Source organism: Passer domesticus, chromosome 4 (assembly GCF_036417665.1).
Source record: "Passer domesticus isolate bPasDom1 chromosome 4, bPasDom1.hap1, whole genome shotgun sequence".
Lineage (NCBI taxonomy): Eukaryota > Metazoa > Chordata > Aves > Passeriformes > Passeridae > Passer > Passer domesticus.
The window spans coordinates 46,806,568-46,829,934 of record NC_087477.1 but is presented as its reverse complement, the minus strand read 5'-3'; the positions used below and the strand labels follow the sequence as shown (position 1 = coordinate 46,829,934).

Here is a 23,367-nt window from a genome sequence, read left to right as displayed (position 1 = left end):
AGTTTTTTGTCATCCAGATAGCAGGACCTCAGAGACACTTTATCTGAAAAGATTTCATTTGTATTGATGACCTCTGCAAGCTTCTGAGATAGTTCTGATGGCAGAAGTATGTAAAGTTGATTACGCTAACAAGTTAGTGTTGGGTACAGATGAATAACACTCAAGTCAGCCTTTCTTTGCACAAATCTGACCTTGTTTGAATTGTTCCTTAGATGAAAAAGTAAATGCAGGGAGCCAGGTTTTAACACTCTCTTGGCTTATGGAAACACTTTGTGTTCTGGAGCTCAAAAAGAAATGGGGAGATTTAGTTTCAAATGTTATCATCTCTAGGTTGGTCTGTCCTACAAAACAGAGTCTTTAATTTTTTCAGGCCAAAGCAATATACCTGTATCTTAACACCAGGAACGTGTTTCCTTCCTTTAGAAGGAAATCCAACTTGAGAAAACACATTTTTTAATATAAGCATTTTAAAGAGGTCTTTGGTAAAGTATTTTCATATGCTGTATGTCTCAAAATACATGAAAAGTTAAATGCAAGCAGAGAAGGAACAAAGGAGGCTGAAACAAAGAAAATTGAATTACACAGATCAGGTGGCTATAAATTAGGACTTGAAATTACTTATTGGAGCCAGTGAGATGAAAGAGACATAAAAAAATACAGATGCGAAAGGGGATGTTCTTGCATGCAGGACTGGACAGCTTAGTAAAGCCAAAGAAGGCAAGAAAGCAAAAATACACTTTAAAAAAAGCAATAGGAAGGATGCATTTGAAAGATTTGAATCAAGAAAGCAATAATATTAAATAGGATAGACCAGAAGATTAAAAGAAGTAATATTGTCCTTCCAAAGGTTTGAATGACTAGGAGTCTGAAGAGGAAATCTCAGGTTTACCTGTACCTGCTGGAGAATGTACACATAAAGAACTCACCTGATCCAAATCTGCCTTGCAAACAAGTTTTGGCTACAAGCATTTGCATTATGTTATCCTTACGTAAAAGCACCTTTCACTAGCAATCAAGTATGTCTTTCAATACTGATGGTTTTGGAAAAAAAAAAAAAGAGAAAAAAGTACCTCTGTATCACTAGACTTACTGTACTTCCAGTTGCTGTGTAACTTGAGATTTTTTTGTGGTAGTTTCTCATCTTGTCATGATCATTAATGTGACTCTTGGTTTGATTTAGGAACTGCATAGAAAGAAAAAAAAAAGTGTAAGAGAAGAAAAATCAATTTTATGTCTAGAAAGTTGCAAATAATGGATGTTAAAGATCCTCTCATGACATGGATCAACTTCCAATTTTTAGATTTTCTCTTAAGAAAGGTAGGCCTAAAAACTGCTGCTGAGGTATCTGACAAGCTGGATTTTTCTGGAAGCTGATAGAGCATGTAGCCAGTTTCAGAGAAGTGTTTTTGTGTGTCATAAGCAGTATTCCTATAAAAGGTACTGCTTCCTGGCCTCTTGAAAACACTCAGTGTCTAAGAAGCTCAGACAGGTGAAACCAGTGTAATTATTCTGGGTAAATTCAACTGGCTCACGGGGAAGCCCTGGCCACTTCCCAGTCTTGCAGCCAGAAAACATGCTGGGCAAGCCCTGCTTGCTTGGAAAAGGGACAGCCAGCAGCACCATGTCTGGGAGGCTTGAAAGAAACAGAGATGCGCATGATCCAGGGTCTGTTCCATTCATTTCCTTGAGAGAGGGTTTACTATTTTTTGCTCCCTTAACTAATGTTGGTTCTTCAAGTGCAGTATGTACAGACTGAGCACTGTTTTGTGCCAGTGTAAGCATATTTACATTTGGGCTTCTGCCATCAAAACTCCTTTTTTAAAGGAAATCAGATCTCGTGTTTCTCCACAAGCATAAGTTTCTCTTGGCTTAAGCTTATGAAAAATACGTACAGTTGCATATTGCCCATTAAAAAATAAAAGTAAAGTTCGAAAGGTGACTGAAAACAAAAGTATAAATCCAAAAAGCAAAATTGTGCATTCTGTAGGTTGCTAAGACAAAATAATTGGGTTAGGAGAAGAAAACTGAGGAACCTCAGCCTCATGTATATGAATGCATATGCATTTTTTAATATTGTTTTTAAGCCATTTGTTTCGATGTCATCATATATTATTTTCTTTAAAGGAATCTGGCTGTCTAAAATACGTGTGTATATCCATATGTTTCCTAAAAATTAATTGAAACAGTTTGTCTAGCAGCAGTAGCACTACAAGTTCAGATATTTTTGAATAATGACTAAGGAAACAATTCTAAGAACCTGTCATGTGGAGTCCTTCTGAATTTTATATTTAACTTCCTAAAATGTTTTTTGTCTTTGTTTTGTTATTGTTGTTGTTGTTGTTACTTACTCAAAGAGCTGGCAGGGTAAGTGGCAGCTGTAAACTTAAGGGTAGGCTGCAAAGTTTTTCTTCCAAAGCCTTTCTTTCATGTTTAGCCAAGTGAGAGACATGGAGTGAAATGTAAACTCTGGCTCGGCGTGTCCTCATGTCCATCTCTGCTGTTGAGCAGCCAGAGGGGCAGAAGGGGGGCTGAAGCTGCCTAACCACAAGGGCCCGGAAGGCGCCGGCCATGAGCTGCAGCTCCAGGTTGCTCGGAGGAGGAGGAATGTGAAGATGGTGCTTGAGGGCTCTTGATTCTGTGCCCTGAAAGCAGCCCTCCCCATTGCACCCACTCTTTCTCACTTCATCCTCCCTCTGGGACAGAAGGGAAAATCATCCACTTCTCCTCTCAGTCATTTAACTACTTCTGCTTAATCCCTGGGAGTCCAGCTGGGAACTGTGTGTTTTGTTGAACTTTGTTTTATTTGGAATTATGGACTAGAACCATTTCTATTTAACGTGGGAAACTAAGCTTTGCAGAAACTCAACCTTTACACTGGGAAAGGAACTTCCTATAAAGCATAAACAGATGTTTGTACTTCTGTATGCAGATTTGTTTGTGGGAGCTTTGTGATAAACTGCGTAAGTGCAATATGGAGTTCTAACAATTAAATGGTGACTAATGAGTTTGATTGCTTTGACATGATCTGCAATGGTACTCCTGGCTTGTTTTGTTTGTTTTTAAAGAGATTTTTTTCCCCACTGTATTTTATACACAAAGCTGATCTAAAACCTATTCCTCAGCGTGGGGACATAGAAAGCTTTGTCTCAGGACAATGGGGAGATTCCTTGGAGGAGTCAAACTATTACCTCCAGTGCAAGAGAGATTTCTGTATCCTGTAGTAGCCATAATTTCTTGGGGCCTGCTTTCCGTCAAGTAATTCTTGGCTTCTAATCCATTTGTTTGCTTGTTTGTTATTGTGATGGAAAGGGATAAGCAAGCAGTGTTTCCTCTCTTGTTTAGAGGTCTGCTTCTTTTTGCTTCCTCTCCCCTGAAGTTCTCTGTGCACTTGTTCATACTCCATCTACACTGACTGCTTCCTTCATTCTGTCTGTGTATTCTGCACAGAACATAAAACTAAAAAATGCACACACACACACACACATATATATATATATATGATTTTTTAATTCTTCTGTTCAGACCATTAATTTTCCCCTCGTTTGGCTGAGGCCCACAAATTCCCTACTTGGTGTTTTTTTCCATATCCAGGTTTGTCCAGAGCGTGTCATCATAGTGCACTGATGCAATTTAGTGTGATCATGAAGAAAAATATTATTTGCTTCAGTTTGGAGATCACCAATTGTGAACAACTGCTTGGATCCTGCCAATATGATATTTTTCATATTCATCCTGGAGACAATAGAATGAACTTCAATTTTCCTGTATTCATGTGTAAATCATACTCCTCTGTACCTATGTATATACACACATGGTTTTCGCTTGACTGTTTGGCATAGAAAAAAGGTTACTAGAGAAATTAGTCTTTAAGATATTATTTATACATTTGAGACATTAATATGCATGGACAAAAGTTAAAGCTGTCCAAACAAATTGGATTATATTGAAAGATAAAATTTTGTTAAATGTGATATACATTATTAGTCTGCCCAATGGACAGACTCAAAGTGATAATTCCTTCTGAGAATTTCCTTCCATTGTCTGTGACTTCTTGAGATATTGCAAGTGCAGCTCCAATTTACTATCTGAGCTGGTAGAAGACTTGAGTGGAGAGACATACCATGGGGTAGATATGGCAAATAATATCAGCGACCTTGAATTTCATTAAATTTTGCTTTTTCCATATGGGCTTGCATCAAAGGTGTGAAATACTGTGCTCTGTGTGACTATAAAGGCTGCCTTTGCTTTGGAAAGACTGTATTAGTAATGCAAATTACTGCTGTTTTCATCATTAAGGGGGTAAACACCCTTTCAGGTATTTAAATTTAGACAAAAGAGAGTTTTGAAGGCAGTACCCTAACACTAGAGTTGTAGAGTTTTACTGCTCTCTCTCTCAAAATTTGGAGATACAGGCTGAGCAATAAAAAAATAATACCTACAATGTATATGGAGGGTGGCAGTGTTACATTCCAATCCTTCTGACCTGCATTCAGGAGCAGCAATGATCTGCAGTTTTCAGATATTATGGAGGAATCAAGTGAATGAAACCCAAGGATGCATACCTTCAACAGATCTTTTCCACTAATTCTTATTAGCTGTGGTTTCAAATAAATAATTGAATTAAAAGAGTTGCTCCAGGATGAAATTTTGCATTTTTAATAAACTGAAATTTGTTTTTCAAGCTGGAAAACACCTTCTTTATGTCCTCATCCTTATTATTCTCTGCCCATGAAGTAAAATAAGGTGAAGAAGATAATAAGAAAGGCAGGAAAACTGCCTTATAGGTCTTACAGCAAATTTTTTATTCCAGTGTTGTATTTTCTTGCAGCATTGTTTTGCCAGTGGTCTCTCAAGTGTTCAGGTTGCTTTCCAGTTTGCTTGTCTTGGTTTTTTTAATGTTTAATCTTAGTGAATTAGTACATGAGGGTTAAAGTATTATGTTTTTCTGCCTTTCCTCTGTCTAGCAACTTTGAATGATTAAAAATTGTAATGAAACTTAGAGGGATCTTGAGACTGCAGAGAACTGAAGGCCTTCCCACTTGTATGGGTAAAAATCAGTAGAATCATTGCAATAAAATATGTGTATAATTTTACTTTGCAATTTCATACTTTGCAGCTTCATTCATACTCTCCAAAAATATAATACAAATTCTATTTAGTAATGCTCATCTAATTCTAATGATCTATTATTTTTTTCTTTAGGGTGTACCTCAGTTACCATGTGCCAAAGCATTGTATAACTACGAGGGAAAAGAACCTGGAGATCTTAAATTCAGTAAAGGAGACATCATCATTTTACGTCGACAGGTGGATGAAAATTGGTATCATGGAGAAGTCAATGGCATCCATGGCTTTTTTCCTACCAATTTTGTTCAGATTATTAAACCTTTACCTCAACCTCCGCCTCAGTGCAAAGCACTTTATGATTTTGAAGTAAAAGACAAGGAAGCAGATAAAGACTGTTTACCGTTTGCAAAGGTAAAAAGATAATACTATTTTTTTCTAATAATTTCATTCACTTGGATAAGAAATAACACAACTGTTTTGTAGTCTTATCTGCATTTCTAATTGGAGCTGCACACATTTGAAAAGGACAAGTAATTCTGCAAGTATTTCTCCTATATTCATTAGTTTTGCATTCTCTTTCTAAATTACATATAACTTCTCTGATGTTTTATTTCTGAGAATGCATTTTTTCATACTTGCATTAATGATGCTCCTAATTTATGAGAAATAACTTATGTTGTGAATTAAAAACATTCCATCTTCTAAAGAAACACTCAAATTGCAGATGTGAAAGAAGTCATGTCACTAACAATGTTCTTAAGTACTTAAGTAGAAAAACCATCTAGGGAAGGTTAGGTAATGAGCCAGTTGAGAAGGAAAATGATTGTGGTTCTGTTGATTAATGCCAAGGAATTAAAGGGGGGCTATGAGTAACATGGACTGAACATGACAGGAAGACTGGCACTAAGGACAAAGTCAGATCACTGAGATGTGGGCAGTTCATTGAACTCTGACAAAATAGGAAAAGAACAGCTTGAACTTACTTCAACCCCAAAAGCAGCATATTCCTCTTACAGAGTGCCTTCTCTGCGGTTCTTGTCCATGTCCTGCCTTCTCTGATTACTCCTGTGTTATGGAGGAAAATTAAATGAGAAGTTAAATTAAAGCTGGGAGACCTAATCACTGCATATTCACACAGGATGATGTTCTGACTGTAATTCGCCGTGTGGATGAAAACTGGGCAGAAGGAATGCTGGCTGACAAGATAGGAATATTTCCAATTTCATATGTTGAGGTGAGTTAAGCTGGGTCCTCAGTAAGGCTGTGCCCACTGTATGTTTAATTTTCTGAAAGGAAAAATAATCACTACTGGTGATGATTCTAAAATAACCTGAGATATAAATAATCTTAGACCTAAAATTCTCTTTGGGAAAGTTAATGGCCTCAGCAGTTGAACCAGTGATTTTCACTTAGCTATTTGATACCCATTTTTATTGAATGGAACTGAAATGAGTGTAATTGGAGGCAGTCACTATGTTTTCTTGTTAATACTGGAGTCATGCAGTCAATCTAAACCACACTTAGCCACAAAATGAAAGCAGTCACCAAGTCAGAGAAATAGTTAGCTTTGCATTGTCCCTAATATCCACCTCTCAAAACCAAATTAGCACAACTAGAACGTCATAGGATATAGGTTGTTGTTAAACAGATAAAGGATCAGCTTTTTAATCAACAGAGCATATATAAAACCTTCTCCATCTTCCTGCATTTGTTATGTGTTACAACAATTTACAGTAAGAGGTAGCAATTGAGAAAATTTCCCCAACCTTTTAAATTTTTAGTGTTGAAAGCTGTATCTTTTATATAGAAATACATCAGTGATTAGGAACAGTGTGTACAGCCACAATGATTATTTGAATTTGCGTTACAGAAATACACAAAGGTTTTTGAATAGTGTTTGTCCTTTTCTGATAGATATGCTGTGAATACTTGGTAAGATACACTTCCCTGCACTTACAGTATTTGATTTAAATAATTGAGGCAGAATGATAAAGAAAAAAGTATTTTCATGTTATCTCTGGGATGAGAAATATGTACTTCAGATCACAGAAGAAATGTGTAATCATACTAAGAATCAAGTCAGGTTTTATTAATTCAATTTCTGAATCCTATGAACTTCAAAACTATTACTGCTTTCAACCAAAATAGAATTTGTTATTTTTAAAAGGGAAAATATATATATTACTTTTTATAGCTTGATATAAGGATCTGTATATCTGAGGATAGAAAATTCCACATGACTGTAAAAACAAGAAGACCAAAAAAGTTTCAACTTGCTTAGTGCAATTTTGGCTTCAGTTTAAGATGTTTTTAAAGGCCAATTTAATGATTTCTTGCCCTTGGGTATTCTTTCCTAGCTTCTTGCAATTAACTGCCCCTTCAGTTCAGCCAGTAAAGCTTTTTGTAGTGTTTTTTCAAACTAAATTACTTAGTCGTGTTAGAAAAGGCCCTTTCCTAGGGCTGCCACTTGAGCTATTTAGGTAACAACTGCATTCCTATCTCTACAAAAGTTGCAAATAGGATATATGGCCTTGAAAAAAATAGTAAAAATTGAAAGTCACAAAATATACTTGTGTTAATGTTTTTAGACTGATTCCATCAACTAAGAAAATGTATTTTCAATAAAACCTTTTAGAATAGGCATCAACACTTAAAGGAAGTACACATTCTCAAATCCCCACTAAAGTGGAATGGAAAGTCTAGAATGATAAATTATACCCTAAGAGTTACTTCAAATCAGATAGGTGGGTTTTTTCAGTATATACTAAACTGAAATGGATGCTGTGGTGGAGGGCAGTGAGATGTGCAGTAAGGTATGGGCTTGAATTTTGAAACGCCTGGTTTCTGAGAGTATCTAACTATTGTTCTGGAAAATATACAGATGACTGATAGAAACAAGTATAGCAAACCATTCTTACCTATTTTATGAAAGACAATGAAGATGAAAAGTAATTTATATTTTTGAAAGATTTTTATATGGTAGTTCTCATTGCATTTCCCAGTCCTGAGATCATTGATTGTTTTTAGGGAATTCTGTCATATTATAATGACAGACATACCTTTTACCTTGTGTATGTTAGTTTACTCCTTTTGTTTGAAAATGTGAATTAGCTCCATTTACTAGAGATTATCTGAAGTCATTAACTATAAAATGGGCATAGTCTGTGATGTTTATTCTGTAGTATAGGTGTAATAATTGAGATATTTCTTGTACAGTGAAGATAAAATTTTGGATAATGTTCAATTCCATGAAAATCTCTGATCGTATTTGAGGACAAATTTTGCCCTTTTATTATTCAATGTTCACTATTCTGATCCTTTCTTTTCTAACTTTCACGTGTTAAATTTGTGATAATAATAAAAGTGAGACTGAACACATTTTGAGAGAAATTTTAAGAGTGATTCTTTTAAATCAGTTAACACTTATAATTATCTCTGTTCCAAAACCAAAGATTATTCATAACTAAGCAGATATTATTCAATTTTTTTCTGAAAAATTGCAGTTCTGGGTACAATATGCATTTCTTAGACCTCAAATTGGATGTTTTGACCTAGCTTAATGCTTCATAAACAAATACAAATGCCCAGAATAGAACAAAAATCAGGGGAAAGAAATCGCTCTTCCGTCAGATTGTCAGTAGAAAATAATGTCAGTTTTTGTTTACTTTTGTGCAAGTAAAGAACACCTGAATTAATTTTTAAAATAAGTGTAGCAAAGCACAACTCTTAGAGACCTTGCAGTAGGGGTAATCCCTGCAGATATCTGCAGGCAGAGGAAAGCTGTGTGCTGACTTCAGCCCTGCTGTGGCACTGAGATGCGGCTCAGCCACCTGCCTCTCTCCTGCCCTGCTTGAGAAGTTCTTCAGTTTCCTGGAGTTTGGTGGGAAAGGGAATTGGATTTCAGGCTTCCTGTTGCAGCAAAGATTTTGTTGAATGGGAAAAAAAAAGAAAAAAGTGAATGTAAAGATTGAAGTAAAGAAGTGTCAATGAAAATATGTCTGTTAAGGAAAACAGCTGATGTAGGAACTGCGGGTCTAGGTACATGGGTATTTGCTGCAGAAAGGAATGCTAGATTGAAACACTTCATAGCATGACTTGCGTTCAGTCCCTTGGTGGCCTTGATTATCTGCTAGCCATTTCACTGGAAAATGCATGCAGGTTCTTAATTTCTCTTCTTAAGGAAGAGAAGTAAACTGCACTCTGCAAAATATTCTGCAGCTGTTGCTGTCCCCAGGTTACTTCAAAGAGGAGGCCAGTAATCAGTTCTCTTCCATCTTCAAATTCATGCAACTGTCGTTTGCTTGCTTCTCTGCATAAAAAAGCACAGAATGCTGCTTATATTTGAATCTGTCTTGAATTGATCCCATGGGCAAGCCTTAACTTTTCCCTAATAAGTTGTTCACTGTACAAAGTAATCAGATTCTGCAGGCATTGGTAGCTTCTGGAAGTAAACAAATATAATTAGGTGTAACAGGTACCTTGGGGTGCTGTTAGCAAAGTGGATCTTGGTTTTCCTTTTCATTCCTCTGTGATCCCTTAACTTCTCTCATTAGCTAGTTCTTTGCAAATAACGATGTAGCTTACATAAGAATGGAAACAGTTGCAGCCTTTGTATCAACAGTATGGAATACCTAGATTCTCGGGAAGGATGTGAAGAATTTCAATCTGAGTTGAAAAAAAAATAAAATTTGCAAAATAGATAAAATTATTAGACCTTGAAAAGCCTGCATGTTTGTCATGATGACATATAAGACCCTGACAAGCTGAACAGCAGAGTAGACTTTTTTGGTCTTATTTTCTACTTGTTTCATATCCCACAATGTTTTGTAATGAAATAATGTTTTCACTGGTCTGTTTAAAGCATGTTTGATCTAAATTTAAAATTCAATAATCATTAAATAATGGGCTTCATTGGAGAAAATGGTATGTTTATATCTTCTGTTATATGCAAGTAATACATTATTTTGATCCATATGATCCATCTTGAGTAATAGCAGGAAGGAAAATCTAGCATCCACCTTTTTCATAGGATTTTTCACTGCTCTGACATTGTCTTCTCCTATCCTTCCTTCTTACAAGAAAGATGGAGAGGGACTTTTTACAAGAGTATGTAGTGACAGGACAAGGGAGAATGGACTCAAACTGGAAAACGTTAGCTTATGATTAGATATTAGGAAGAAATTCTTCACTGTGAGGGTAGTGAGGCACGAGAAGAGGGTACCTAGGGAGATTGTGGATGCCCCATCCCTGGAAGTCTTAAAGACTAGGTTGGATGGGACTCTGAGCAACCTGGTCTAGTGGAGGTGTTCCTGCCCATGGCAGATGGGTTGGAGCTTGATGATCTTGAAGGTCCCTTCCAACCCAAATGATTCTGTGATTGTATGATTCCAGTTCTCTTCAGTTGCATTCTAAAGGACAAACAATAAGAACATTTATGAAAAAAATCGATATTCTTGACTTTATATCCAGGTTCACATCTCCCATTATGCCTTTCCTCCACTGCAGTATGTTCCATGTAGTTCTTCCCCTTCTGTAGAAGGTTTTTATGTCAACTCTTTATTGTTCCCCTAGTTCTGATTTGTACTTAATCTTTTTTTCTGTATATACATGAAATTTGCTTCCAGATTACATATTTCAAATATCACTTGCCAGCCTCTTCTGTATTAAAAAAAAAAACCTTTTTACTTTACACTACCTTAGATATCTATATCTGTAAATATCTACTTGTGTTCAGAATATAAGCTGGTCATCTGTGGGAGCTGCATTTAAATCAGTGTTGATGCTATCATGATTAATGGTCTATTGTTTGTCTAGTAAAGTTTTGATGGGGTAGAATATTACTTTAAAACTCTTCATGAGCATAATAGGTATCTCAAGACTTGAAGGAAAATGGTGAAGTAATATGCTGAAGAACAGAAATAGAAATTCCACAGTGACTAATTTCATTTTTTCATCCTGATGTTCTTCAGAAAAGATCTTTCTTTTCTTCATAATCACCTACACTTTTCAAGTAACAGTATTCATATTTAGTGGTACATATTTAGAAAACTAGTGCTGGTGTTATTTCAGCTTATGATTACATGAGAGTTCTGACGTTATTATTTCTAATAGTGCTAAGATTTTCTGAAAATAAAGGGGGTTTGAAAATTGTAGAGGGTTTGTTTGTTGGTTTTCCTCTCCTCCTCCCCATTATATAGCTTACATTTCATTGTAAGAAGAAAATGTGTGGGATTCCTCATTTCTTTGTTGGAAAGGAAGGATTTGTTTGCATTTAATGTAGTATTGTTGTTACAAATTAGCAGATAGAGAATCTCATTGTGAACAACAATTCTTTAGCTAAGCTTAAAAAAAGAGGAAAAATGGCAGAGATGGTGCCTCAACATTAGAAAATTCAGAAGGTGAGAAGGTTTTTCCACAAAATTACCTGTATATGTTTCTTTTCTCCTTATGTCATCTTATGTCTGTATAGGTGCCTGTTGCTGGGCAGTATACTGATATAGCTGGGTATTTAGTCTGTCCTACTGTGTTCTTAAACCTGCATTGAGCAGCCTGTGATTTCATTGCTGGTGGTGTTAAAGATGTGCACAAGTACCCAAGGATATTAGGAGGAATATCTTCAAGAGCCCTCATGCAAATGTGTGGGATTGTGTCATAGACAAAACAAAAAAATGGCTGAAAATTACATAAATATCCAAGAAGTTTTGTAGTGCAGATTTTTATGTTATAAGATCAGAGGGGACCAGTGTGTTTTAGTCTGACTTCTAGATGATACAGGCAGTGGTTATTGCTGAATTAATCCATGTCTGGACTACGGCATTATGTCCTTTATTGATTGAAATTTTACCTGTGATGCTGAAATTTCATACCAGCACAACAGTAAGTGTGTTGAATTTGTAGTGAATGATCTGTCACTCTCTACTGACAGATTTGTAGACTAGGTTGGTATGCCACATTTTGAAGTTGCATGGTTGAAATTATCTTATGAATGAAAGGAAAAGAGATGGTTTTTTTACGTGCAGGTGACTTTTATAAATAAAAACCCACTAACATGTTACTGATTTTTGTAGTTTAACACAGCAGCCAAACAGTTGATAGAATTGGACAAGCCCTCAGGTTCTGCTGTTGATTCTGGAGAAGGTACCTCTGGGGCAGCCCACAACAATTCAACCCAAAAGCACATGGATACTAAGAAAAACACCAAAAAACGACACTCTTTTACCTCCCTCACCATGTCCAACAAGGCTTCTCAGTCTTCTCAGAATCGCCACTCCATGGAAATCAGCCCTCCTGTCCTCATCAGCTCCAGCAACCCAACAGCAGCAGCCCGCATAAGTGAGCTGACAGGGCTCTCCTGTAGTGCCCCCTCTCAGGTAACTCACATGACATCAGCTATAGCTACAAAGACCTCTTTTCAGATTACTTATTTCAAGTTGTTAATTGTGTCTAATTAGTAATAAATGTACACTTTCAAAAAACTTATCTTCCAACGTGAAAACATTTAAGGAAAATGTTTTTTAACAATTGTGATATGATAGCAAATAGTTTTGGTCTTGTAGGCTAGGTTTTTTTGCAGTTGTTATATTCTAAAATGCCACAAAGATTTTTATTAAACTGTGGAAACTAGAAACTGGTGTGGTTTAATTTTTTTATTTCTTTTTTCTAAATTGAATATAATAATGACTATTAATAAAGTGCATGTATAAAAGTAAAATATTCAACTTGAAGATTACAGAAATTCCAGAAATGTAGCATATTAATCTGGTTGTGGTAAGTAGAAATATTTATCTGACTTTATTTATTTGTTCAGCAGTTTGTGAAAGATAGGCTGTTTCATATAGTGATTACACTTTGGGAAAAGAGAGAGCAATGGAGCCCAAGAGGTAATGGTGATGCTTTACCTGAGCTTGTAAATGTGCTTTATTTGCACATCTTTGGGATCTGTCAGCCTTTTATGGAAAAAAAGAAAGCTGACACTGGTTAAAAGTATGTTTCATGTAGCTGGTTCAATGTATCTCCAAAGACTGAGAAATGTCAGCAAAAAAAAGTGAGCAGTGTGATCCAATGCTGTTTATGTGAGTATCTAACTAAAAATTAGGTTTAGTTTAAGATTACAAGAAGTAGAATACTGGTGATCTGACCATGAAGCTTACAGCTCTGTCAAAACCAGCTGTTACTAAACTACACAGAACTGACCCTTTTTTCTCTCTCCCAGGTTCATATTGGCACTACAGGGCTGATTGTGACTCCACCCCCCAGCAGCCCCGTCACAACAGGACCTTCCTTCACCTTCCCCTCGGAAGTCTCCTACCAAGCTGCCCTTGGTGTAAGTACTGCTTCAGAAAACTCAGCCTTCCCATTTGTCTCTGGTCTTGTACAGTATTTTTTCCCTCAAGTTCCAATATACTGATTTGAAATGATAGTTCTTTAGAAATTGTGTCTATGTTATAGACAATGGTATGAATTTAACTATAGCAAAAGGCCTATTGCTAAAATGTTTGCATCTTGTAATGGATATCCATTTTTCTAGCTTTCCTCTGTAATTTCTCCTTAGCAAACATGAGAAGCACTCTTCCTTCCAGAACAGTCTTTCTTTTAAGCATGAGTAGAAAAGAGATTATGCTGGGGGGAAAGTTTGGGGAAGCAAGCTGGTTCTTACAAAAAACATCAACCTGGGACCACAGCTGCCAGGTGTTTCTGTCTTACTTAAGATTTTCAAGATTATCTGAAATAACTTCAAAAGTCTGCTGTCTCCTCATTAAATAAGGTGATTTTAGTTGTGTGTACACCTGTGGCAGATGAAGAAGGTGTCTAGCATTTTGAAGTTGGGTTCTTTGAGATCCATAAGAAAACATGTAGAAAATGGCCATCTTTTGAAGGAAGAAATACACTGTAATGCTGTTTCCTTTGGATAAATGACGTGACATTTCCTCCAAAAAGCGCAGGATTTCTTTCCAGAGCCTCCTGAAATTCCTTAGTTTCCTATGCTAATGTTAGAAAAACTGTGGAATGCCATATATCATACTGTACTCACCAGAGCCTTACTGCAATAAAGATTGTGGATACCAGTTTGTAAAGATCTTTGAGGGATCTTGATGTGACTTATTTAAAATTATTGAAATTAAGTTCATTCAGTCTAAAATTGTGCCTATAATTTTTAAGGGGTGGGGCACAGCTGAATAATAGACCTTCACTTCAAAAAACCAACCAAACAAGCCAAACAAAAACCCCCAAGACTTGATCTTGTTCAGGTGTCTGTCCTTGCAGTCTTTAAACGAAGTAAAATATCATGAATAGCCTTGCTGCTAAATAGGTCTAGTTTTGTTTTCAACTTGTTGGCATTTGCATAATTTTACACATTTGTCTGCAAAATTTAAAGCATAATTGTCTGTCTTCTGGTATCAAGTTTCTGTTGTTTATGAAAATGCTTGGGTGTAGCTTGGTTGCTTTGTTGCTTGGTTTGCTTCTTTCTTTGGAACTCTAAAGTTACAGTTTCAGTCCTTTAAATTATGATGCTGTTGTTTACTGAATTATCTCCAGTATTTCCTTTTGGCATGGTACATGGTAGCACATGCCAGAAGTGGGTGCAATACTGCACAATCTTTTTCAGTGGAGAAGATATTGATAGTATAACCTTTTTACCTTTTTAGCCTGATTCTTATATCTTGAAGATTTGCCTGAATGTAGCATAAAGTTTATGTCTAGCTAAATATCCAGCTTGGTGCCACAAATTTTTGTCATCTTTTGTGAACTAGCAATTGCTCTCACCCAAGTAAATGTATTTCACATTCTTTGCTCTTTAGACAGACGATTATATTACAGTTATATGGACCGTGTGCTTTTGCTCCACCTTACTGAGTAAGGCACACTGAGCTGTAACTATGCTTTGTCTTACTTTGGTTAAATTGTTGACTCCTTCAATCTGTGGATTATCTGTGTAATTCTCCTGTTAAATGAATGCTAATCTAGAAACAGTTAATAATCTCATTATATTTAGGTTCATATTTTAATGTCATGGAGCAGATGAGTTTAGAAAGGCCTCTTGAGGCTGTCTAGTCTAACCTCCTCTGTTCAAGCAAGGCCACCTAGAGCCAGTTGCCCAGGACTGTGTCCAAATAAGCTTTTGAATATCTCCAAGGATGGAGACTTCACAACCTCTCTGGGCAATCTGTGTATGTTGCATACATACATATGTATGTATGCAACATACACAGATTGTATGTGTGTATTTTTTTTTTCAAGTTGGGGTCCACAAGGAAGGACCCCCAGGTCTTTTTTTTTGCCTACAAGGTGTACATCTTATACTAGAAACAATAAGCTGCTTATATACTATTCCCCTTCATTTTTTATACTTCTTTCATCCTATCCTTGAGAAAATACCTGTGAGAACTGAGCAAGCAGAATCACTCTAGGTGCTGTTAAGCAGAATGCAAGTCTAGCTAACATATATGCTGCAAACATTAAGTAATTGATTTGATTTATGAGATACTCAAGTTTTGGAGAGGATTGAGCAGGCAGCATTCAATGCATATTTTCAGAAGTTCTGTCAGAAGCTGCTTTTTTTTTTTTGCTGTCAATAACAAACACTTCTGTTTGTTATTAAGAGTCAGGAGTTCTTTATTTGATGCCAACATGGAAAAATACTTTAGTTTGATGGTGGTGCAAAGTCATTAAACCACCTCGGGTGCTTTAGTTGCTTACGCTTGTTCAAAGGCGATCTCACCATGGGTATTCACAGGAATTAAATTGCAGTGCTAAATGCAGCATGGAGAGAAACTCCTGCCGTTGATTGTCCTGTATCTTGGGGTGCTACTTTCTCTTTGTGATAACCATGTTCCTGCTTATTTTTCCAATTAGGCATATAATTCCCATTGAGAACCTGAATTATTCTCTGCCACCCTCTTTAAAAGTCAATAGCCTTCTGTACATCATGTTCTATTTCTTCTTGACTTGTTTTCAGCATGACTAAAATGCAAGCTGGCACCTCAGGTTAGAGTCACGTTATTCCTGTGTACTTTTATGATAGACAATATTAGATGATGATGCAGTTTGTAAAGTCACAGACTGTGAGCTACATCTTTTACTTACACTTTTCCTCTTGCTTCATCAGCTCTTGTTTTCATTTTAGAAATGTGCAAAATAGTTTTGACCAGTCAAGAGAGAAAGGGATGTTCTTGTTTCTCTAGATGTTTCCCTTCTGGAAATACCCTTCCTGACATTCTGAGTGTTAATTTTAAGCTGTGGAACAATTGTGATTTTATACAAAATTTAATACATTAATAGTGGTTGGCTTGAGTCCTTTTGTTCTTGTATTTTCTTACTTTTGTACGTAGAAATTTCTGTATTTCTCTTAAGTTTCTCTCTTTAGCTTTTTTCTTAATGTCTGAATACTAAGCAACTGAGAAGGAAATTGGATGGGAGCAGGATGAGTTTCTCTTTAGATGAAGGTAGTTTATTTGATGTCTTTCCTATCAGTCATTTTGGTGCTTATAACACTATTGAAAGTAATTGTTCTTTGAAAGTAAGGTGTTTATATGCTTCTTTTATATAAACTCAGATTAAGGGAGAAAAAAGAAACCTGAGAGGATGAGCATGATTATCTGTCAGTGAAGAAGGGAATATTATATTCCTTTACAGTAATTCCAAATTTGTACATCTTTGCTACATTTATCTGTCCTGAACCTCAAAGCAAGGAGAAGCTAGTGTCTTCTCTTAACTCCTGTAAGAAAGATGGCATTTTTATTGTCAGCAGGAGATAATTTTGAGCTGTCTTGTTGTCTAACAAATTTCTCTAAGACAGTTTGGATTAATTCCCAGCCCAAGAAGTCTCTGACTCTCATCTGTGTACATGTATAGGATTGCATTTTATTTTTTTATGTTGCTCTGGTGGTCCAAAAATGCCAATTGTATGAATTTTATTTTGTCCATAATAATGTCTTGTAGATGCTCTTTGATACCCAATATTGTATAAAGTAAATAATTTACAAAGTTTCAGCCAAAATTGACATAAATAAGCTTTAGGAATGAGAGTGTTCTTGTCAAGTGACCATATACGCTCTCTACTGCTTGTATCATTTAAGCAAATTTTGATTTTCCTCCAGAAAACTTGTGATAATTTATTTCAAAGTTTTATTTTGCATCAGTTCTTTAGACAACAGTATTAGTTCTTGGCTTGTGTTTTGAGGTTTGATTCTTTGAAATTGAAGAACCTATGAACTGAGACAGGCTTCTCACAGCCAGAGCTTTTGGCTGTGATATTATCTCTTGCACTGTTCTTAGGGACTTCCAACCACAGCTTTATCCTTAATTAGGGGATTAATTGGTCTGCTTATCTTGGCCACTGGCATTTTTGAACTTTTTAGTTGTTTAGTATATTTAAAGTTCTTTGCAAAATATAAATAACAGACATCAAGTTCAGTAGTTGTTGAGTGAAAATGTGCACATACAATTATGTAAGTCTCATTCACTTGGAAGAAAATTCTTGGATGTAATTTATAAGGTAGCTATCTAATTGCCATAGATTTTGCTGAAAAATATTCCTAAAGTATGTGATTTGAACCGTGATATAGGAAAAAACGAATGTAATGTACCACAGCAAATTTAGAATTACATTCAAAAGCAGCAGCAGAAAAACATCCAGCAACAAGAGATAACTTACTTTCCTTTCAGTCTGCCTTTACAGTCTCTTGAGAAAGTGAAAAGTGCTTTGGATTGCAATCAACCTAGATGTCCATACTGCTACTTCTACAGATTGGAAATGTTGACTTCGAAATGCTGTCTTGGTGTGTGCACGTAACTAGCAGAAAGAAGTGGTCTATATTTGGATGGTTTGCATTCATTTATGTGCTGAGGGTTTCAAAAATTAAAAAATACCTAATTTTTCTGGTCCTATTCTCTCATGCACAAAAGAGAAATTGCTCTTTATGTTGAAGAATACAAGGTAGTTTGAATTGTTATTAACCAGGCACAAGCTGTGGGGGTTATATAATACACTGATGACATTTAGCTCTTTTATGTAGTTCCAGTGTAAGTTCAATAGTGTAAGTCAGGAGGTTTTCATAAGAATTGTCCTAATTTTAATCAACCAAAATTCAAATCAACTTTTGTTGTGAGGAGGAAGCAGCAGGAAGAAACAATGAGGTTTTGTATGAGAAACCTGTTTTTGATAACATATAGTTTAGGAATTTTGTTAAACATAAGCCTTAATTTGTTAGCCCTCAGGGAATTTTGCAAGCCATATATTTTTTCCTAGACATTGTGGGAGTGAAGACTGTTAATGAATGTTCTTTTCCACTGCTGTGCCTTTATTATTCTTTGAGTGAGGCGATTACTGATCTTCAATTAACTGATATGGGAATTCAGCCTAATTATATTTAAGTTTAGTAACCTCCATGTGTTTCTAGAGCATGACTATAGATAGTTTTTGAAGCTGTAACATACATTAATTATCAAATCATGTCATTTTTCATCTTCCAATTAAAAAAACAACCCATTATCACTTGTTTGCTGGTTTATATGCTTGAAAGTACACCTGGTGTCTGAAAAATAGTTGCAGAAACATTAAATTTTTTCCCCTCACCTACGTAAAATACTCTTAATTATTGCTGAGTATACTTTATTGAATCACACGTGGTTTGTATATATTCTTTCATGGAATGTTGACTATGGGAACCATCAAAACTAGCAAGTGCCCTGGAGGTAGGTATGTTTCAAAAATGGTTACATGCCAGAAAACTTTTTGAAAACTTGGCTGGGTCATTTGGGTCTGTTTTACCAAGTTGTAGCAGTGCAAGCTGTGGAGTGTTAGTCCTCTAAACTCTATCAAGTATTTTATTTAGATTTCTTGCCAAGTCTTTGGGAGTTTAATTGTGCTGTGGCTCACTGCTGGTCTCATTACTGTATTGATAGACATAGTGAGGGGAGCAGAACCTCATGAATAAAGCATAATAAAATAGAGCTGTGAAGATGCCTTTATTGCAGCTAAAGCTTCAGTGTATATTATGTGTTCAAATGAATAAAATGCAATATTCAGCATCTTCAGAGATGCAGGAAGTATGGAACCGTGACAATCTTGACATTGTGCATGAATAGGTTTAATTTAAAAAAATTCCAACTAATCATCTCCTAATGTGGATTTACAAGCTCTACCATATATAAAGAAATCTAGATGCCTAAAAAAAAGATTTAAATTGATATTCTATTGATAGGTTGCATGGAAGTTAGATGCTCACATTCAGCTTGGATTCAACTAAGACATTTGTTGAATGTCTAACTGGGAGGGACAAATAACTTCAGCTGTAAAACAGCTGAGAGAGAAATGTTGGTATTTCAGTGTGAATTATCTGGATACTCTATAAAATTGTTGGCTAGTATATGAAGCAAATGCAATTGTCATTTTTGTAAAAAAAACCCTATTAGTATCAAAGCTCTCAGTGATGTTTCTCCAGCAGGTCATTTCTGTTTAGTGTTGGATACAGAAGGCCTACTTGGTCTTAAGAATGTGTTAATGTATGACCAGAAAAATGCTTTAAATAAAATATGACTATTTCACCATATAACTTGCAATTTATACCATGACTAAGTATAACAATTTTGACTGAAACACTGTAAGAGTTGATCAGTTTTCTCTTTAATTATGCAGTTCTTTACTGTGACTTGGCAGTGTAGGGCTGGTTTAAAGAGCTGTCTTTTTATTAACACTTTCACCATGTAGAAGAGTAATAATCACACAGTGTAGAACTAAATTTCCGTTTCCATATAGGTTTTCATTTAGAAAAACAGAAGAAAAAGGGCAAACCCCCTTAGAAGTGAAGTGTTTTAGAGGAATTAAAACGACTTTCAATTACATATTTTCCAAACTAATAATGTAATGCTGTGCATTTATATGTGGATGTATTGGAAGTGCCAGACACTACTTCAGAATATTTTGTTAATTAATATTCTAGTTCTGTGGGTTTTAGGAAGATTGTGTTTGAAATTAATTCAGTTTCACTTTTTCAAAGGTAAGAGGGTTTTTATTACTCTTTTTCTGTGCATTGTAACACAAATAGTTATTTTTGGAAGGGGGAAGGAAAAGCTCTCCCTTTGTGAGTGCCTTTTCCCAGGAGTGTCAGTACACAAGGTCCTAAAGAATTGTCTGAGTCCTTACAGAGCAGAAGGTAACAATTGCTCCATTGATTCTAAAATGCACAGAAGTCTGTAGGCAGGACCCCAATTACGATCTGTGGTGCCTTTTTACTGGGGTATTTGTTAAAGATTACCAATCTTGATAATACTGAATTTCAAAAGCTAACTCTTTAAACTAGAAGAATAGGAGAAAGAGGTAACAATAGCTCAGTGATTATGGTCTCATATTGTGCTTGCTTTTGTAACCCATACATCAAAAGAAAATTACCCCCAGAAGGGGTGCTTTTGGGTGCACTGCAGCTGAATTGTATATTATGTTTCAGCTTCGGGTTACAAAAACAATCATGTTATGGAAGTACAGTCAGCAGCAGGATGCAAAATCTACCTCCTGGAAGGCTTCTGAATTTTTGTTGAGCCCTATCCTAAACATGTTATAACTAGAAACACCATTTTTCCTGTGCTGAGAAATTGTTTGTCATTTGCTTAATTAGCTGCCAAAACTTCAAGGTTTTAAATGTAAAGAAAAAGAAATAGAGAAAAAGCTAACTCCAGTTATATTGTAACAGTATGTAAAGCAACACTGGACTCAATTGCTTTTTTCCACTTCCTTAGAATATCATGATTTTTTTTTCCCCAGCTGATTGAACTCATCAAACAATATTGATCATCTGTTGCTATTTTTTTTTGTTCTTATAAAATCAGAATATGAATCCCCCACTTCCGCCACCACCTCTCTTGTCTGCTGCAATCATTGCGTCGGCTGCTTCTGGACCTCAGCCTACAGGTGTCATACAGAGATCTGCATCAGGATCCACTGACCAAGTGGCACATTTACGACAGCAAACTCGTCCAAGTGTGTGAGTAAAATTGAAACTTTTCTCCAGACAGAAAAATGGAATGAGATCACTAACTTCACCTATACATTTAGCACAGCAGCTGGCCCTATTCTACTGGAATTGCCAAAAAGCCAAGCATGCAACTTAGAAAAAAAGCATGCAGAAAGGTGATATCCCCAGACAGGTCCTATACTGAACATTGTTTATGTCTTAGATAAATATAATCAGCTGTTGCTGTGTATAGAAAGAACTCACTTCAAAAATATAAAGTATTTATCATGCAGAAGATGAATGAATCCTTGCGTTAGCACTGAATACTGCATAACTCAAAAGTGTCATTTCACTGGAGTGAATTTATTCAATGTTTTCCATTATGTATGGTATGAAAAGGCTATTCTCATATGGAATAATTTATGCCAAAACACAGAAAGTGCTGTATTTAATTTAGACTGTTAAACGTGTTACTGTCAGACTACTTGTGTCAGTTGCAATTGAAATTTGACTGAAGATTCTACAGTGCACTTAATTAGTGGGTGGCAATTTGGAATGAAGGCAGAAAGCTGCTAGCTAGCATTGTGTCTTCACACAAGCAAATGTGCGTCATCCTTTTGGGTGAAAATATTTGGTATATTAGCATGTGTTGCTAACAACATCTTTCTTCTTGAAAACTTCTTTGTGTGCAGCTTGGGGAATAAGAACCATAAAAGAAAATGTTAAATTCAGGAGATGCTGAACCATCTAATGGGACAAGTTTGAATAAGGACTGCTTTTGTTCTGTCCTTGTTGTCTTCCCACCAGGTTTCCTCCCACTCCAAAAAAGCACCCTTCTTGTATAGCAGGTGCATCTGGATTTGGGCTGTTTCTTGGTATTAGGCATTTTAACATTGCTTCTTATGGATTATTGCATCTACTGCTGTTAATCAAGTTCCCATCTCATTTAGTCCCATCTTCCATCTTCAAAGGGTTGCTCTATATGAGGATACTAATGAAATTTGGAATAAATTAACTAAAAGGGAAGTTAATGAGCATCAATTAAAGCAGATCAAGTGCTTTTCCATAGAGCTTCAGTGTGTGGCTTTGTAGATCACTGCTAAATGATGTACCAGTAAAGCCTTCTGCTGCCAGTGTTGCCTTTATGTGTTGCCTTTAGAGTGTGTTTTTTGCTTGCTTTGGGTACCTGTCTTGCCTTTAAAGGATTTTTGTAGATATTGCAAAGTTTCTTGAGTGGACAGCAAAGAATAAAAATGCAATAAAAATGCAAAAAAGGAGAAGCATGCAGTTAATGCTATTGTTACTGTGCACAAGAGAAATATCTTGATGAAAGAATGTTTTCTAAAGCTGCTTTTTGCCCTTGGGGTTACAAGGGGAGTGGGAAAGACTGGCACTGCAAGTAACTGTGGATCCTTTTTCATAAAAAGGGATAGTCTAGCCATCTACTTAATTGGCTTCCTCTTGTGAAAAGTACATTTTAGAGAAAATGGGATTTATTGAAATGCTGTTTTGCATGGGCCTGGGTCAATAATTTTCTGTATGGTTCAAATGTTTTTTTTAGGTTCAGATGCAGCAGAAAATAGAACACTGAGGTAGTTAAAATGGTGTCACTTTGTAATAATAGAGAACTGTGCAACCCTATTTGAAAATTTTCCTAGGAACATTCCAAGATGGAACTACAGGAGCTTCAGCTTTTTTTAAAACTTTTTTCCTTAAGAATTTTTTTTAAGAAAAAATGTAAATGTTTCTGAACTCTCAATATGCTTTCAAATGCACTGTATTATGCTGTAGTGTTGCTTAGAAAACATGAAAGAAAATAAACTTTACAAGTGAGTTAGCTGCTAGCCACCTTACCCATAGACTTCAATTTCTAGTCACACATCTTCTTTCGCACTGAAGTTTGCACAGGATCTTCCATTTTTGCATTTTGAAATGTAGTTCTGATACTGATCTTTCACTCCCAGCTATTGGAACTTCTCCATTCTCCCCAGCTCTCTGAATAAAAAAGAAATTAATGTATCACAAAGTGTAAGAGATATGAGAAGCAGGTGTAGGGAAAGAAAAGTGGCATAACTGGGATGTGTAGTTGATAAACACCTACTTAATTAAGATCACTAACTTCATTAAGAAGATGGACAGTCCTGTTACAAGTCCATTCCATTAAAGTGCCCTTCAGAGGATAATCCTAACTGCCATTGTTTCCCCTTAATATTACCATAACTTCTGTTTTAAAATTGTAATGGTATGATGGATTATCACAGCCATTTCTGCCATGCCTTCTCTTCTCTGACTGAACTCTCTGTGCCAGAAAACACAAGTGATGTTTTGAACTGTTTTAGTCTTATCGTTT

General features: G+C 35.9%; 1 protein-coding gene and 1 long non-coding RNA gene across 4 annotated transcripts in view; one reads left to right on the top strand and one right to left on the bottom strand.

Moving 5' to 3' along the window:
• Positions 1-23,367, top strand: part of SH3RF1 (SH3 domain containing ring finger 1) — an 82,411-nt gene that overhangs the window by 44,375 nt on the left and 14,669 nt on the right. For all 3 annotated transcript variants that reach the window (XM_064417678.1, XM_064417681.1, XM_064417680.1), the window contains exons 3-7: positions 5,203-5,478; positions 6,206-6,301; positions 12,135-12,437; positions 13,280-13,390; positions 20,893-21,047. In XM_064417678.1, coding sequence (XP_064273748.1) covers positions 5,203-5,478; positions 6,206-6,301; positions 12,135-12,437; positions 13,280-13,390; positions 20,893-21,047 — 941 coding nt within the window. The remainder of the gene's footprint in view (positions 1-5,202; positions 5,479-6,205; positions 6,302-12,134; positions 12,438-13,279; positions 13,391-20,892; positions 21,048-23,367) is intronic.
• LOC135299153 (uncharacterized) lies at positions 1,114-23,362 on the bottom strand. Its single transcript, XR_010361202.1, has 3 exons — positions 22,872-23,362; positions 6,051-6,132; positions 1,114-1,183 (listed from the first exon to the last, which is right to left on the bottom strand). It is a non-coding gene; the product is annotated as an uncharacterized LOC135299153 (long non-coding RNA).